Genomic DNA, 17,400 nt, shown 5'->3' with positions numbered 1-17,400 from the left:
GTGAGTGGTGCCGGATGAGGGGTGGTTCCGGATAAGGAAGTTCTGGAGAAGAGAGATTCAACCTGTACAACTCAAAAGTTATAACATCCCTTCTGTAAAAAGATGATGGCAGTGAAGATTTATGATGCAAAGTAGCTGAATGAGAATAGGTAGATGGGTAAATAATTGGCTCCTCATCAGATTTGGATAAGCCTTGCATGAATAGAATGTGGTCACAAGCTAAATACTGATAAGGAAAGCCATGTGTTTCACTTTAGTTAATCATCCAGAAAAACCTTATCGTGCTCCCAATTCAGAATCCAATTGTTCCTCAAATAATTCCTGGATTTTTGCCTCTATTACGCTACCCAGAAGACTGTTCCACGTTCCTCTTGCAGTTTAAATTAGTTTTACAAATTTACCTTTTCCATACCTCTTAATTATCTTATAATAGTTTTATAAGATCAACCTTCTGATACCTCTTTTCAAGCCTAAAAATCCCAAGTTCTCCAGCCTTTCCTCATACCTCAAAATTCTAACACCGGCAGCTCTTCTTTGAAATGCCTCCAGTGCTTCAATGTCTCCTCTATGTCTCAGTGACAAGAACTGAGCACCATTCTTAAGGTGTGCCCTGACCGCAGCACTGTACACTTTTGAGTATACTTACACTGACTTGTACTCTACTTTGTTAGTTATATAGTTCAATATTCTATTGACCTTAAGAGTGGTTGGACATGTTGAGCATCAAGTCTATTATCCTTCTATTCAACGTCATCCTTATCTATTTCGACACCATTCATGGTGAATGTACAATCACCTATTTTTTTCTTCCAATGCCCAGTAGTTTATACAGTACTCATCACATTAAATTTCAGCTGCTATTGTTCTGCTCCTTACTTACTTTGTCCAACACTTTGTATTTTCTAAACTGCCTCATCAGAATTGACTGCCCCTCCTAGTTTGTTATTATATGCAAATTTGATCAATTTGCATTCAGTTTCTGAATCCAAATTGTTGATGTAAATTAGAAAATAAAAAGTAGCAGTCCCAGTACCACTCAGCATTTATCATTGAAATACATTTTCAATAAATAGACTACATTTAAAAATTAAAAATAAAGAATTGGCATTTCACCCACCAACTTATTCAACAGACATGCTCAAATGGTCAATGTTTACCAATGTGACCCTGGAATGAGACACATTTGAACAACCAACCAATATATCTCTCCAGATTTGTCTGCTCCCCAACCATGCCCCTTACCCATCATTGTTGATATCAGTAACAGCAACACAATAACCAAAGTATGCAGCCATCTGTGAAAAGAACAGAATCCGAGTCACTCTTCTTTCACTATTGATAATTAAACATGATAAATCACACAAAATTATTGTTAATATACTGCAGAAAAATGTACCTGCTCTCCAGTAAAATTGTAGAGGGATTCCATATTCACTCCATTTAAAATAGTCACCTGTCAATAATAAAAAACAGTTAACACATCAAAAGATACAGGAGAATCTTCAAATAAAGACGGATGTTATACATTCAATGTTAGATACACATGATAGACACACTCACTCTCGCTGGAGTCAAGCTCCATTCCAGCACTTGAGCACATAATCTAAGCTGACACTTCAGTGTAGTACTAAATTGGTGCTGTACTATCAGGAAGGAGCTGCAATTTTTTTGTCTAAGATGCTTAACTGACACCCTGTCAACTGGGTATAAAATATTCCATTGCACTACTTGGAGAGCAGGCATCCTGATCAACATTACTCCCTCAATCAGCACCATCAAAATGATCATTTATCTGATTTGCTCTCTGTGGGATTTTGCTGTATGAAAATTGGCTGCTTCATTTGCCTTCATACAGCAACTGCATTTGATAAAGTTATTAGTTGCCTAATGCTTTGGGACGTCCTCAAGGCATGATATGGTGACATATACATAGTTAATTTTCTTATAATTTTAATTCGTTAAACTGGTCCACAAATACTGAGTTATAAAACTAGCACTTCTTACATAGCCCAGGGACTTTGCTCCTCTTGGGATACCAGTTACAAAATCTAAAAGAAAGAATTAAAAAAAAAATTAAAATCAAAAATTATGCGTATCAGACAATAGTGCTGTAAACATCACATTTACATACACAGCACAGTATATTGGCATACTAAAACCCTACACTCATTATCATAGGCAGTCCCTCGGAATCGAGGAGGACTTGCTTCCACTCCCAAGTGAGTTCTTTGATGGCTGAACAGTCCGATAAGAGAGCCACAGACCATGTTACAGATGGGACAGACATTCGTCGGGGGAAGGGGGTCGGTGGGGCTGGTTTGCCGCGCACTCCTTCCGCTGCCTGCGCTTGGCCTCTTCATGCTCTTTGCGTTGAGACTCGAAAAGCTCAACGCCCTCCCAGATGGACTTTCTCCATCTCGGGCGGTCTGCGGCCAGGGTCTCCCAGGTGTCAGTGGTGATGTCGCACTTTACCAGGGAGGCTTTGAGGGTGTCCTTATAATTTTTCCGCTGTTCTCCTTTGGCTCGTTTACCATGAAGGAGCTCCACATAAAGCATTTGCTTGGGGAGTCTCATATCTGGCATGCGTACTATGTGGCCTGCCCAGCGAAACTGATCAAGTGTGGTCGATGCTTCAATACTGGGGATGTTAGCCTGGTCGAGGACACTGATGTTGGTGTGCCTGTCCTCCCAGGGGATTTGCAGGATCTTGCGGAGACATCGTTGGTGATATATCTCCAGCGACTTGAGGTGCCTTCCATACATCATCTATGCCTCAGATCCATACAGGAGAGCGAGTATTACTACAGCCCTGTAGTAATACCCGCCCTACACTACAAAGTGATAGGACTCAATACTTGGCCTCACCATCCCTCATTTAATGTCCCTCTTCTCCCAGTGGTGCTGATCCATGTCAGGTACAGTGTCACCGGTGCCAATTTTCCTTCAGTACCTCAGCAACCAGCAAGCATTGACGGTGCTTAAAGAAATGGGGACTGTGCTCTGTGAGCCCCTTGCTGATATATTTAAAAAAAGGGTAATAAGTCATACTTGGAAAAGGTTAATTCTCACCAACCTGGTTGAAAATTCTGAGAAAGCCACTAGGTTGGTGGATGTATGTAGCCCTGTCAATATTGTATAACTTGATTTTCAAAAGGACTTTGACATGGTATAGCATAATAGGCTACTTAGTAAAATTGCACCTTATGGAATTAGTGGGAAGACTTTGGGTTGGATAGGAATTGGTTGCACTCTTGTAGACAGAAGGTTGTTATTAATGGTAGTGGTTTTGCATGGGAACTGGTTACGAGTAGAGTCCTACAGGGATCAGTGTTGAGGCTGGTGCTCTTCACTATCTTCATCAATAATCTGATGAAGTTATTAGAGGAGTTTCCACAAGTTCACAGATGACACAAAGATTTACGATTTAGAGATGGCGGGGGGAGGAGGGGAAGAGAGAGGGAAAGAAAGAGAAAGAGAGCAAGAGGGGGAAAGAGAGCGAGAGGGGGAAAGACTGGGGCAGAGAGAGAGAAAGAAAGAGAGAGGCTGGGGGGGGGGGGAAGAGAGGGGAAGAGCGAGAGGTGGGGGGGGGAGCAAGAGGCTGGGGGGGGGAAAAGAGTGCGAGAGGCAGGGGGAGGGGGGAAGAGTGCGAGAGGCAGGGGGGAGGAAGAGCGAGAGGCTGGGGGCGAGCGCAAGAGGCTGGGGGTGGGTGGGGGAAGGTGCGAGAGAGACTGTGGGTGGGGGCGGTGAGGGAGAAGAGAAACTGTGGGGGGTGGAGGGGGGGGGAAGAGAGACTGCGGAGGGAGGAGAGACTGCGGGGAGTGGTGGTGGGGGGGCAGAGAGATTGCGGGGGAGGTGTGGAAGAGAGACTGCAGGGGAGCAGAGGGGGAAGAGAAACTGTGGGGTTGGGGGGGGGGGGGAGAAAGAGACTGCGGTGGAGCGTGGGGGGTGGGGCGGATGAGAGATTGCGAGGGGGGGGCGGGAGGGGATGAGAGACTGCCGGGGGGGGAGGATAGAGAGACTGCGGGGTGGAGGGGGGGGGAAAAAGAGAGACTGCGGGTGGAGGGGGGAGAAAGAGAGACTGCAGGGGTTGGGGTTGGGGGTAGAGAGAGACTGCGGCGGGGGAAGAGAGAATGCGGGGCGGGAAGAGGAGACTGGAGGTGAGGGGGAGGAGGGGGAGCGGACTCTGGAGGGGGGGGTAGGGCGAGGAGAGAGCGAGCGCGCGCGAGCGGGGAGGGAGAGAGCGAGCGCGCGCGAGCGGGGAGAGAGAGAGAGAGCGCGCGCGAGCGGGGAGAGAGAGAGAGCGCGCGCGAGCGGGGAGAGAGAGAGCGCGCGCGCGAGCGGGGAGAGAGAGAGCGCGCGCGAGCGGGGAGAGAGAGAGCGCGTGCGAGCGGGGAGAGAGAGCGATAGGGAGGGTGAGAGAGAGAGATGGGTAGAGAGAGCGTGTGGGGAGTGGGGAGAGAGAGAGAGAGAGAGTGGGGAGAGGGAGAGTGGGGAGAGGGAGAGATGGGGAGAGGGAGAGAGAGAGAGAGTGGGGAGAGAGAGATGGGGAGTGGGGAAAGAGAGAGAGCGCGCGCGAGAGTGGGGAGAGAGAGAGTGGGGGGGGAGAGAGAGAGAGAGAGAGAGAGTGTGGAGAGTGGGGATAGAGAGAGAGCGGAAGTGGGGAGGGAGAGAGAGAGCGGAAGTGGGGAGGGAGAGAGAGAGTGGGGAGTGGGGAGGGAGAGTGAGCGAGAGAGAGAGGGGAGAGAGAGTGGGGAGGGAGGGGAGAGTGGGGAGGGAGAGAACGGAAGTGGAGAGAGAGAGGGGAGTGGGGTGGGAGAAAGAGAGAGAGAGAGAGAGAGAGAGTGGGAAGGGAATGGGTCAGGAACTTGGGCTGAGGTCAGGAATTTTCACAGCGAGTGGTGGGGTCAGGAACTTGGGCTGGGATGGGTTAGCTCTATCATGCCTGGAGTCGGCAGTCAGAATAGCTCGAATTACAGTTTGCAAAGTCACTCATAACCTACACATTCCAGACAAACTGCTGGGTGTGTCTTATCCTCCAAGGGGACCAATCAGGTCATGTGATCATGGAGTGCCAATCAGAACATTTTGCTAGTGCAAATAAACGTGTCCCTATGTATTAGGCCTTGATTAAGCCTCATTTAGAATACTCTCTCCAGTTTTGGCCACCACACATGTTAGTGGTGACATAAAGTGGCCAGAAAAGGTTCAGAGGAGGGCAACTGCATTCATAACTAGCTTAGAAGATCCCAAGTTTTTACAATAGACTTACAAAGCTGGGGTTTTCGCTGCAGAAAAGCGTAGACTTTAAGGAGATTTGATCGAGATCTTTAAAATAATGAAAGTATCATATTCGGTCTATGTGAATACGCTATCTGTCTTGGATATGTTAGGGAAGACCAGGGACATGAGTATAAGTTACACAAGCGTAGAACTAGGTTAGATGTCAGGAGAATCATTGACCTATGGAACAAGTTACTGGCTAGTGTGGTTTCACACAAACATTCAGAAGGGATTGGGATAAGTTCCTGAGTGTGACCAACATAACTATGTATAGAAGAACGTTTGCTTTGGGTGTCTCGTGTCTGGCATGTGAACTATGTGGCCTGCCCAGCGGAGCTGATCAAGTATGGCCAGTGCTTCGATGCTGGGGATGTTGGCCTGGTCGAGTCAAAGGTGGGCAACAGAAATGTTACAAGGAAACCCTCAAAGGCTCCCTGATAGAGTGCAACATCCCCAGACACCTGGGAGACCCTGGTCAAAGACTGCCCTAAGTGGAGGAAGCGCATCCAGGAGGGTGCTGAGCACCTCGAGTCTTGTCGCCGAGAGCATGCAGGAATCAAGCGCAGGCAGCAGAAAGAGCATGCGGCAAACCAGTCCCACCCACCCCTTCCCTCAACGGCTATCTGCCCCACCTGTGACAGAGACTGGTTCTCGTATTGGACTTTACAGCCACCTAAGAACTCATGTTAAGAGTGGAAGCAAGTCTTCCTCGATTCCGAGGGACTGCCTATGATGATGAGATATAGAAGACAGGTGGGTATTCAAGGGACATGTTTCCCAGTCACTCTGGTCTCCTGGAACCTTTCTGATTGCACCTTTGGGGTTGAAGAAAAATTTCCCAGATTTTTAAAAATATTTTTCTGAGGTATTTTTCCTGTTTTTTTCTCCTCTCCCAGGAAATTGTGTAGCTATTTGGTGACGAGGGAAAAGGCCAATGGGAGCTCATAGTATTCATAATTTGTACTATGACACTACGAGACATGCTCGATGGACCAACTGTCCTTCATTTTTCTATCAACGTGGTGAGAGCCCAAACACAGAGTGTTGGCAGATCACACAACAGAAAGAGGTGTCACAGCAAACCTATTGCTGTCCATCAACTACAATACAAAGATAGAAGGAAAAGCAATGTGTGAGGAGGACACAAAAAATCTGCAAAAGGACATAGACAGGCTAAGTGAGTGGGCAAAAATTTGGTAGATGGAGTATAATGTTGGAAAGTGTGAGGTTATGCACTTTGGCAGAAAAAAAATCAAAGAACAAGTTATTATTTAAATGGAAAAAAATTGCAAAGTGCAGCAGTACAGTGGGACCTGGGGGCACTTGTGCATGAAACACAAAAGGTTAGTATGCAGGTACAGCAAGTGATCAGGAAGACCAACAGAATCTTGGCTTTTATTGCAAAGGGGATGGAGTATAAAAGCAGGGAAGTCTTGCTACAGTTATACAGGGCATTGGTGAGGCCACACCTGGAATACTGCATACAGTTTTGGTTTCCATATTTAAGAAAGAATATACTTGCTTTGGAGGCAGTTCAGAGAAGGTTCACTAGATTGGTTCCGGAGATGAGGAGCTTGACTTATGAGGAAAGGTTGAGTAGGTTGGGCCTCTACTCATTGGAATTCAGAAGAATGAGAGGTAATCTTATAGAAACGTATAAGATTATAAGGGGGCTTGACAAGGTGGATGCAGAGAGGATGTTTCCACTGATGGGGGAGATTAGAACTAGGGGGCATAATCTTAGAATAAGGGGCCGCCCATTTAACATTGAGCTGAGGAGGAATTTCTTCTCTTAGAGGGTTGTAAATCTGTGGATTTCACTGCCTCAGAGTGCTGTGGAAGCTGGGACATTGAATGGATTTGACAGAGATAGACAGTTTCTTAACTGATAAGGAAATAAGGGGTTATAGGGAGCAGGCAGTGAAGTGGACGATTCCATGATCGGATCAGCCATGATCGTATTAAATGGCGGAGCAGGCTCAAGGGGCCGTATGACCTGCTCCTATTTCTTACGTTCTTATGTTCCTATGCATACAAATACACCTTCCAGCAGGGATCACTGGATACTAATCAGGAGCAGAAGCACAAGCTAATTTTTCCCAGGGACAAAGAAGCCAATTACAATGCACTTTTTTTTTATTCGTTCATGGGATGTGGGCATCGCTGGCAAGGCCAGCATTTATTGCCCATCCTTAATTGCCCTTGAGAAGCTGGTGGTGAGCCCCTTCTTCAACCGCTGTGGTGAAGGTCCTCATCATGCAATCTCTAACAAGAGTAGGGGAACAGTAATCAGGAACAAAAACTTGGCCCAATTGTGTCCTCCCTAGTTGAGGGACAAGGGGATCAGTTAAGTTTTCCTTGCTGCTGATTAGATAACTCAGTACAGTTGGATCGAACCCAGGATCTTCTTGATTTTAAGGTCAGGGCAGCTACAGAATGTTGTGATCCATTAGGACAAAGGGTTGCCACTTCTCCGCTGTCATTAAATAGCCACGCGGAATCTTTGCTTACCTTCCACTGAATCGTTGTTAAAATTTCCAACAGCAACTGAATAGCCTATAGAAGAAATTTCAATGTTTAGAAAATTAGTAAAAATTGATGTTTTGAACAGACATAAATATGCCTCTATTACAGAAATATCTGTCAACTGACAAAACCAATGCCTGCACAATTAGTATCTGGCCTTGACCTATTTCAAAGTCCTCTGGATAACTAGGCTTCAAATAGGAGAGAGTTATTGTAAAGGATATTTACCACAGAAACATTCCAAATCAATCAACTACTTTTCATGAGCAAACCTTTAAAATCACAGTTTGAAATAACTGTTACAAATTTTAAATACAGAAGCAAAACAATTAATCCAAGCAAAGATGATAATTTCAGAAGAGACACTTAGAAAGGACATCCATTTTACAACTCCTTATTAGATTTGAGGCAAAAATTTGACTTAATTAAAAACACAGAATTATAATTTCTACTATTCAGTACAAATCAAATGGGTACACTGAAGAAATATAGAGACTTCTTAAATTAAGCTTATCCTTAAATGTGCCCCTGGAACTAAAAGTTATATTTTATAATTTGACACAATCCAATCTTAACTGGATATCCTGCTGACTTCAATACTATACCTAAATCAGGTACAAGAACAGATGCAATACTGGACTTTCCGGCCTAATCTTATAAAATGTACCCAACAGCTACCAATTCTAACAAACACTCAAGAATAGATGAACAATTAACTTGTTTTTTTGTAAGGTATTCATATTAAAATTATTTTAAAATATATAGATAGTTTAATAAACTCATGTGTCAGGTTCAGTTACATTTGTTCCAGAAGAACCATATGAAAAGTAAGGCCCTACTTACCAAGGTAGCTGTCATCGTACACAGCATTAGCCACACGAGTTGAAACTTGATTTGGAAATTGTGTGATGAATTGTGAAGAATTGTACATCGTCACGATGTCTTGTATGTTATCAGAGATTAACTGACCTGAGGAATTACATAATAGGTTTTACTAATGAAAAAATATTTCTCATCATCATATGCAGTCCCTCAAAATGAGGATGACTTGCTTCCACGCCAAAAAAGAGTTCACAGGTGTTTCAATGAAGGACCTAGTATTCCAGATCCTGAACTACATCTTGAAAGATGGAAGATGCTTGTGCGTGGATTTTTTTAACGTGTGGTGGCCGTTGCACACCAGTCACCACATGGGCTCGACAGAGCTAGGTCTTGGACCAGTGGCAAGGGTTATCCAAGACGACTGGAGACCAGCTCTGCTGCACGGACCTAGTACACACACATATCGCAGTGTGGGCTAGCCCATACTGCCCCTGGGCCCCTGGCCCCAAACTCACGCCTCTCCTGGGCCCCGATCACATCCCTCCACAGTCTCTCGCTGTATCTGCCCACACTCCAATCACCGACCTGGGCCTTGATGACGTCACTCTTCACTGCCGCCACCCTCCTACACCAGCTCGTGCTGCTCCCTGAAGTGGTACGCCTCCACGCTGTTCCCGGGCTGCCGCACCTCCACTATTTTTATGGCCCCAACCTGTCGCTGGTGTTCTCACGCAGGTCAGGGCCTCCACGCTATATAAATGCTTCAATGCCCTACATAGAGCTTTAAAAGAGAGCTATAAAATCTAGTTTAATACCCATCATTGCAATAATTAAAGACATGTTAATATGTACAGATATTACTTGGAACAATCATTTTCTCCTGACTTTTGAAAGTCAGATTAGTATGTTAACGTAATGACAAAAAATTAAAACAATTAACAACACAAAACAGATAAGATCAATAGTAAATAGCCAAGAACAGCAATTCTTTAGGTCTACAACTAGTAATATCCTTTATTATAACAAAGTAGTATTTCATTTTTACCTTGCCAGTAAAAACTGCCAGGACCTCCAAGAACCACTCTACCAGCCTGCAATTCATAAAGGGACAAATAGACAATAAAAGCTTTATTTCTAGACAGTTATCATCATGTGGCACTGTACAATGTCATCAAAACCCTTCCTTACAGCACATGCCATACTGTCTGAAGCAGCAGGCATTTTCATCTTTATAAATGGGGCTTCAAGCTTACAGAAGGAAGATAATGCAGTGATGAATATTCTCAATATAAAGCACTTGACCTGTAATCAATATTTAATTTAACAAGACGCTCAAATGGCTCAGTGAATAAATGTACGACAATGCATGGTAATGAGCCATATAGATCAGAAATATCCCAAGTGTAATCCTTGGAATATAGTGTTAGCTGACCTAAACATGAAATCTAAACTTGCTTTAAGATAAAAGATGGCAGCCAATGCAAATAAATCATTGACAGTCTCTGTGATGACTGCACACAGCTATGTTGGGTTATTCTAGCTTGAAAGTTTACACAGGGAAAACAAATGATAAATGTGGGCATAGGAAACTGTTGACACAAAAAGTGTGGAAACAGGAAGTCAAATGATCCAGATAGGAAGTCTACGCAGACAAAACCTTTTTAATAAGACAAATGCACAGACAGACCATTAAAAAACCGTGAGAATAGCCCACCTCACTTTTAGGCAATGTGGTTGAGTGGCAGAGAAAGTTCACACTAGTGAGCAGGAGCCACCTATGTTGACGGGTCAGAAAATTCTATATAAAAAGGTACACCACATTTATTGGACTTCAAATCAGATTTAGCCAAAATACATTAAAAGTAAAAAGCACATTCTATTCCTACCGTTGTAAAGTCAATGCTGAAACCTCCCTGGCAAAATCCTTGACCATCAGCCTCAGTTTTAGCTTAAAAAAAAAGTTAAAGAAAAACACAAGGCATGAGTTATCAGTGAGATAATGCTTTTAAAATTATTTCTACAGTACTGACATTAGTTTCTCTTTGAGAGGGCAGGGTAATATTTGACCTTCTGGGTGGGTTTGGATTGAGTTGGAAGTTAAAATGTTAAAAATTTCAAATCTGTACCCAAGCCACCTCAAACCTGCCAATTTCTGCTTTTAATGGAGACAGGATGAGGAACGGTCAACCAATCCACTCTCAGGAGGTGGGTCAGTCGTTGAACCCTTTTAAAGGCTTCCATTTTAACAAGGTTTCCATGTTTAACATGCCGGCTTGGTTTCCCAGGTAAACTGAGGCGAGAAGGGCTGGATCCTTAAGATAACTGCCTTTACATCACTGCCTGTGTGCCATGAGGACCAGGAGTGTTTCCTCCAGGCCCAACAAGCTAACCCTTTAAACACCCCCCCCACCAATCACTGGCCATCCAATCTTCCCCAGACTCCCATGCGATCTCCCCCCACAATCACCGACCTTCACGATGCCTCCGCTTTCCCCCCCCAACTCATGTCACCACTCCCCCCAACCCTCCAACGTTGCTGCTCAACCCCTACCCCCTCCCCACCCTAAAGTAATCTCTCTCCTCCACCACCACCATTAAATCTAGCCTTTCCCAGCGGCCAGGCAAATGGCCAGCCTGTCAATCAGGCTGGTTGTCAGGCGGGAAACCTGGCAAAAAAAAATCCAAATACGTCCTAGTGTTAAAACTCCAGGGCGTTCAGGGAAACTCACACGTTCGAGTTTCCCGACCATAACTCAGAGATCACGCCTTGGCAGAGACTGGAACCCAAAAACAAATCTTGACTAACACTCCAGTGCAGTACTGAAGGGGTGCTGAACTGAAAGGAAGTGCCGTCTTTCGAATGAGATGTTAAACTGAGACCTCCTTTGCTCTCTTAGGTAGACCAATAGCACAATATAAATGCAAGCTTTTCCTTCTATTTTTTAAATATCGGTGCCATGGTTCCTGACCTCAGCCACAGTTTGACAAATCAGAGTGGAGGCTCAGTTGTTTGCCAGCAGGAAAGAAAAAAATGGGGTCACCTTGGGCTGCACTCATGCGCCTCCTCACAGTCAGCTCAACAGAAGGTCTGTTAAAGGCAATTTACCTGAAAGAGGAGAAAACTGGTGCTGTAGAATCTCTATATGAATGAATCTGACTGCTGCACTCAAAAAAAATAGTACAGTATGGAACACTTCCAATAGACCCCAATGACATCTGTTAGCGCTTAAAGAAAACTGCACCATGTAGTCTATCAAATCATTTTGTTAAGGGCTCAATTTTTAATTGTGAAGACCCTATTCACATGGGGATCAGATGAGAAAACTACTGTTATATGGGAATGAAAGCAGGGAATTTGACCCTCAATGACCAGAAATTGCAAACTATAGCTGAACATTTGATCTTGAAACCATCACAACACTTTATGAAAAACCAGTTGCAAAGAATTTTCAGTAATTTTTGGCAGCTTACTTGTTTTTCCATAGACGTTGATTGGGGATATTTTTAAAGCAAACACCGACATCATTATTAGGAACGATCTGGCTCTAAATGAACTATTAAGCCCCAAAGCTGAATGCAGACAGTTAATAATTACTTCTCTACTGGTATTAAATTTAACTGCTTTGCACACCTGATTTCAATAACTACTCCAAGCCAGTTCCACTAATGAACTCATCACAAGATAGATAAGGATGAATTTCACCATTTCGCCCATCTTATCCGGTTTATCCAGAAAAAAGTCGTTTCCCCCACCACTCCCCCCCGCCCCGCAAACCCTCCATCACAGCATCGAATTTTAAATGATTCCAAGGCAATTGCTGTCTCTGACCAATCCAGTAGTCCCATCCATGTATTGAACATTCTTTGTGTGAAGTAAAACTTCTATTAGGCCTAAATGTACTTTTCACCAGTTTGCATCTGTGCGCCCTGAGAGAGAAAGATGATAGTAAATTATGTAGGAAAGATAAATATGACAGTAGGATAAGAGAACAGACAGAAATTTAAGACACCATGCTATCAGCAGGTGACTTATTTGAAAATTGTATTTGATTTGCTGGTGATTCTTCATCCACTGACATTAATGGAAAGTCGCAGGCAATGCACTTATGATTTTTTGATAAGCTGCCCACTGCGTGCAAGGCCCCATTAGTGGAGTGGACCTCAATGTTCTACTCCATCGGATTAAACAAGCAACATGATGTTGTTCTTTACTCATTATTTAAAAATATAATTCACAAATACCAGAAATAAATCAGAGGTCAATGTTTCTGACCATTCTTTGAAACTGATTTTAAAAAGCATCCTGTTGGGAACATTAACTTCTAAAGCAGGTTTGATCTTACCAAGGTGATGATCACAGAATATTAGAGATCAGCTATAATTATGAAGTAGTATCCATAAAGCTACAGTGGAAAGTCGTCTTCTCAAACTAACCTGATCGACATGGTGAATACTCCACTATCTTTTCCCCATCTGCAAGGAAACAGGTCCCCACTGGTTCACGTTCTGGACGTCTTAATGTTCTCCAATGATAACGGGGAGCACAAGCCTGGATACACATAAATATTAGTGAAAGCTAGGGCACCCCAGCTCCTGATTATCAGCAAGCTAAGTATTTACCAACTTTATTTACCAGCAATACCTGACTTTAGAATCTTGCTTTGAATATTATATGCAGAAAATAATTATATAAAGGGGCTACTCCTGCACCTATTTTCTATGTTTCTATGTTTCTATGAACTGTAGACTGTATAATACTTATAATAGTTTACATATATATATGGATGCCTTCCATAGGTGATTATCTCAAGGAAGAGAAGGCAGATACTGGGTGGAAGAGAATAAAAAAATACAAAGGCCATGAAAATTGGTCAGATTTTAAGATGCTTTTGAAGGCAGAAAGGTAACAAGGCAAGGTGGATTTGCACTGTAATTTCAGAGGACAAGTTGTAATGAGTGAAAGATTGGTCTTCAATGGTAATGCAGAGCAAGCAGTGAACAGGTAGTAATCCAGTCTGAAGTGCAGATTGCAGGCTGGGACAAAGAGCTGAAGAAGATTTGCTAGACTTGGGGAGCATGGTGTTCTGGGATTTGGATGTGAAAAGCTTGAAACCAATTTGCTGGGGTACAGAGAGCCAGCAGAGGATAATGATGGGAACAATGGGAATACAAGGAATTGTGTAAGAAGGAACTCGTGCTGCAGATGGTCTGGATTAGCTGAAGGATAGCATTTTAGAAATTGATCCTCAAAGTAATGAAGGGTGTTGATAATAGTTTCATCAGTATACATGCGATAAGGATGCAAAATCGGATTGCTCCACAGAAAATGGTCTTGACAGTGGACCAGATGTGGGGTTTGCAATATTAAATGTGCAAAGCTGCGTTTATATTTATATTGTAATACATTAAATCGTATCCCAACATAAAAAGCACAATTTCAAAGTATGAGTGATAGTATTGCAGGGTTTTGCTGCTGCGCATGGATATGCCTTTGCTAGAAGACAACCATGGAAAACAAAATGGTTTTCATCCAGAGAACTCCTTGACGCTCCACATTTTCTTTTTCTGCTGTAACAAAGCATTAGAACAAGCCAATGCAAGAGATTCTAACACACCATCTCTGATTGCACCTAGAGATCAGGCAGCTTATCAGAGAGAGGGAAAGAAGAAAGGAAAATAAGTACATCAAAGAGCACTTTCATGTGCTTCCTAGTGAACAGAATAGCAATGGCATAATATGTGAACAACTTGTCTAGCTTCTTTCCCAGCTGGAAAATGGGTGTGGTAGTGTATTAGCTATGGGGGCCGAGGATCAAAGGCTGGGGGCGGGCGGTGGGGAGGAGAAAACTGTAGATAGAAAGCCTCGTTTGGTGCGGGTGGGGGTTCAGAGGCCCCGTGGAGTGGGGAGGTTGGAGGACTCGGGGGGGGGGGGGGGGGGGGAAGGGGTAGATCAGAAGGGTCAAGTGGTTGTCTGATTGCAGAGGGTTGGCAAGGCAGGTACACTGGGTCCAGGAGTTAAGTGGAAAGGCTATTATCTCCTGTATCCAGCAGTCCTCGCCACCCTTTATCTGGCAGATTCTCCAAGCCTGGTAAACTCGGCCAGCCAGAGTTAAATTTGAAATGGTGGATCACCACAGAGGCACGGAGGCTCATTAGGTTTAGATTGGTGATCGGCCTCCTGAGAGCAGGTTGGCTGCCCGCCCCATGTCCCACCTCTGTTAAAACCGGAAGTGGGCGGGTTAGGATTGTGATACAGATTTTTTAACTCTAACTGCCCACTTGCGCTTGTGGGGTTTTCCATTTAAAAGTGGGTGAGTCGGCTGCGCAAGACCTCCAGAGCACCAACACGGCCAGGCAGCTTAAAGGGAACATTGGCTAAAATTCCCCCCAATTAATTTAAATCCCACAAAAGGCAACACGGGATATTGAATTCAATTACTCTGGTAATTTGCGAGATATTACTGGAAAAATAACCAAGAAAGGTACTGAACTGACTCTTAATACCCTCTGAAGAGGCTTAGCAAGCCACATAGCTGTACACAATCACTACAAAGTTCAATAATCAAGAAAAAGATTGGATAGACCCATCAACAATGACCGGAGGAAATCTTGGACCATTGAATTCGATGTTTTCCTCATCAACATCTGAGAACTGGTGCCCCAGTTGGGAGAGCTGTCATACTCAGTTATATCGATCAGCCAACATCCTAAGCTCCTCCTTTACCATCTCTGTATGTTGCCTGTTCCATCAGTGTCCAATGATGGGGGCACAGTCATGTGGGATGGCTCTGTAAGTCAATACATTAATGCCGGACCACATGAATTCAGCTTCAGGTCAAACAAGGTCAAATAATTCTCCTACTGATCACCATCTACCTCAACGTTACTTAGAGGAAGGACGAAGGGAAACAAAGGCACTGGAACAGCTAGCTCTGGTGAGCATATATAGCTGGGTTATTGATGGGGGCCATAGTATTTGTTATGCCCAGGGCAATTCTTAATGTGGCATTAAGTGAATTGAATTGGCTGGGCCTGCCATCAATGCTGGGAACCTCAGCAGTTTTGGTTGAAGAGACACAAACACTTCAAATTTGTCTCCTGTCCTCGCATGCTAGTCTCCGCCATGGTTGAGGATTGGTACAGGAGTAGCTTAATTGTCCACCAGCATTCTTGACCAGATGTGGTAGGGCTGGAGAGATTTGCTCTGATTTGTTGGTTGTACAAATGCTTCGTGTATAGCCTGCTGCTTTGGTGTTTATAATGCAGGTAACCCTATGTTGGAGCTTTACTAGATTGGTACCTCTTTCTAAGGTATGCCTGAAGCTGCTCCTGAAATACCTGTCTACACTCCTTATTGAACCAGGATTGGTCTTCGAACTGGATAGTGATCAGGGAATGAGTGATGTGCAAAGCCATGAGGTTACAGATTGTGGTGGCATACAATTCTGCAGCTGCTGGTGGCCCACAGCACCTCACAGATGCCCAGTTTTAGGCTGCTATATCTCTGAAGAGTCTGTTTTAATTAACACAGTGTCGCCATACTACTTGATGGATGACTTCCTCATTGTGGAGGAAAGTATTTGCCTTCACAAGGACTGTGCTGTAGTCACTCTAATGTTATATTGGCAAATATGTCTGTGGCACGTAGATTGTTAAGGGAGAGGTCAAGTAGGTTACTCCGATGTGGAGGTTGCATTCTGTGGATAGTACATCCTGTCATCAACCCAATAATTGGAAGATTGCTCAGGTATGTCCAAATAACAAAAACCAGAATAGATTGCCCCATTGATCTCCCAATCATTTCCGAGGTAAATGAGTCATTAATAATCCCATCGTGACACCTACTCACTATGTTCAGTTTCAGTTCCGCCAGATCTACTTCGATTAAAGCCTTGATCCAGAAATGGAAGAAAGAGTTGCATGTTGGAAAGGTAAGGGTAGCTACCTACAATTTCATGGCATAATTCGACCGAATATGGCACAAAGGAGCCCTGGCAAAACTGAGATTGATGCAGGTCAAAGGGAAAGCCGTCAGTGACTAAAGTCATACCTGACACATTGGAAGATGGTTGTAACTTTCAGAAGCCAATCATTGCAGCCTCAGGATATACTTCAGGAGATCCTTAGAGAAGCATCCTCAACCCAACATCTTCACATGCTTCATTAATGACCTTCCCTCCATCATAAGAATAGGAATGGAGCTGTTCATTCTCCAGTTTCAGCTCCATTCACAACTCCTCTGATAATGAAACAGTCCATGCCAGCTTACAGCAGGGCCTGGACAAATCCAGTCTTGGCCTACTAAGTGTCAAATAATATTCACACCACATAAGTACCATTTCCAACAAGAAGTAGCTGAACAACCTTCTGATGTTCATCAGCGGCACCACAAAAACTGAGTGCCCCCCACCCCAACAACAACAACTTTTATTTATATAGCTCCTTTAACATAGTAAAACATCCCAAGGAACTTCACAGCAGTGTTATAAGACAAAACAGATAAATTTGACCCCACACCACCCCAATCAACATCTTGGGGGTCATCACTGGCCAGAAACTTAACATGACTAGCCATATCAACACCATGGCTACAAGAGCAAGACAGAAGCTGGGTGTTCTATGATGAGTAGTTCACCACCTGACCCACCCACCCTCTACATTCTCTCCACCATTTGCAAGGTTCAAGTAAGTACTATGACGGACTGTTCAACAACCACTTACAAAGGAGGAATGTCTTTACACAGATTGGTGCGAATGTGGAACTCTTTGCCA

The 17,400-nt window shown here is 43.9% G+C and overlaps 1 protein-coding gene across 1 annotated transcript in view; it reads right to left on the bottom strand.

Annotated features, from left to right (window-relative positions):
- Positions 1-17,400, bottom strand: part of itgav (integrin, alpha V) — a 153,215-nt gene that overhangs the window by 77,871 nt on the left and 57,944 nt on the right. The window contains exons 4-11 of the mRNA XM_070875830.1: positions 13,063-13,177; positions 10,515-10,576; positions 9,674-9,719; positions 8,650-8,775; positions 7,792-7,836; positions 2,005-2,048; positions 1,397-1,453; positions 1,243-1,295 (exon numbers count right to left, since the gene is read on the bottom strand). Coding sequence (XP_070731931.1) covers positions 1,243-1,295; positions 1,397-1,453; positions 2,005-2,048; positions 7,792-7,836; positions 8,650-8,775; positions 9,674-9,719; positions 10,515-10,576; positions 13,063-13,177 — 548 coding nt within the window. The remainder of the gene's footprint in view (positions 1-1,242; positions 1,296-1,396; positions 1,454-2,004; positions 2,049-7,791; positions 7,837-8,649; positions 8,776-9,673; positions 9,720-10,514; positions 10,577-13,062; positions 13,178-17,400) is intronic.

The sequence above is a fragment of the Pristiophorus japonicus genome, chromosome 3, assembly GCF_044704955.1.
Source record: "Pristiophorus japonicus isolate sPriJap1 chromosome 3, sPriJap1.hap1, whole genome shotgun sequence".
Lineage (NCBI taxonomy): Eukaryota > Metazoa > Chordata > Chondrichthyes > Pristiophoridae > Pristiophorus > Pristiophorus japonicus.
This window is presented reverse-complemented; position numbering and strand designations above follow the sequence as displayed.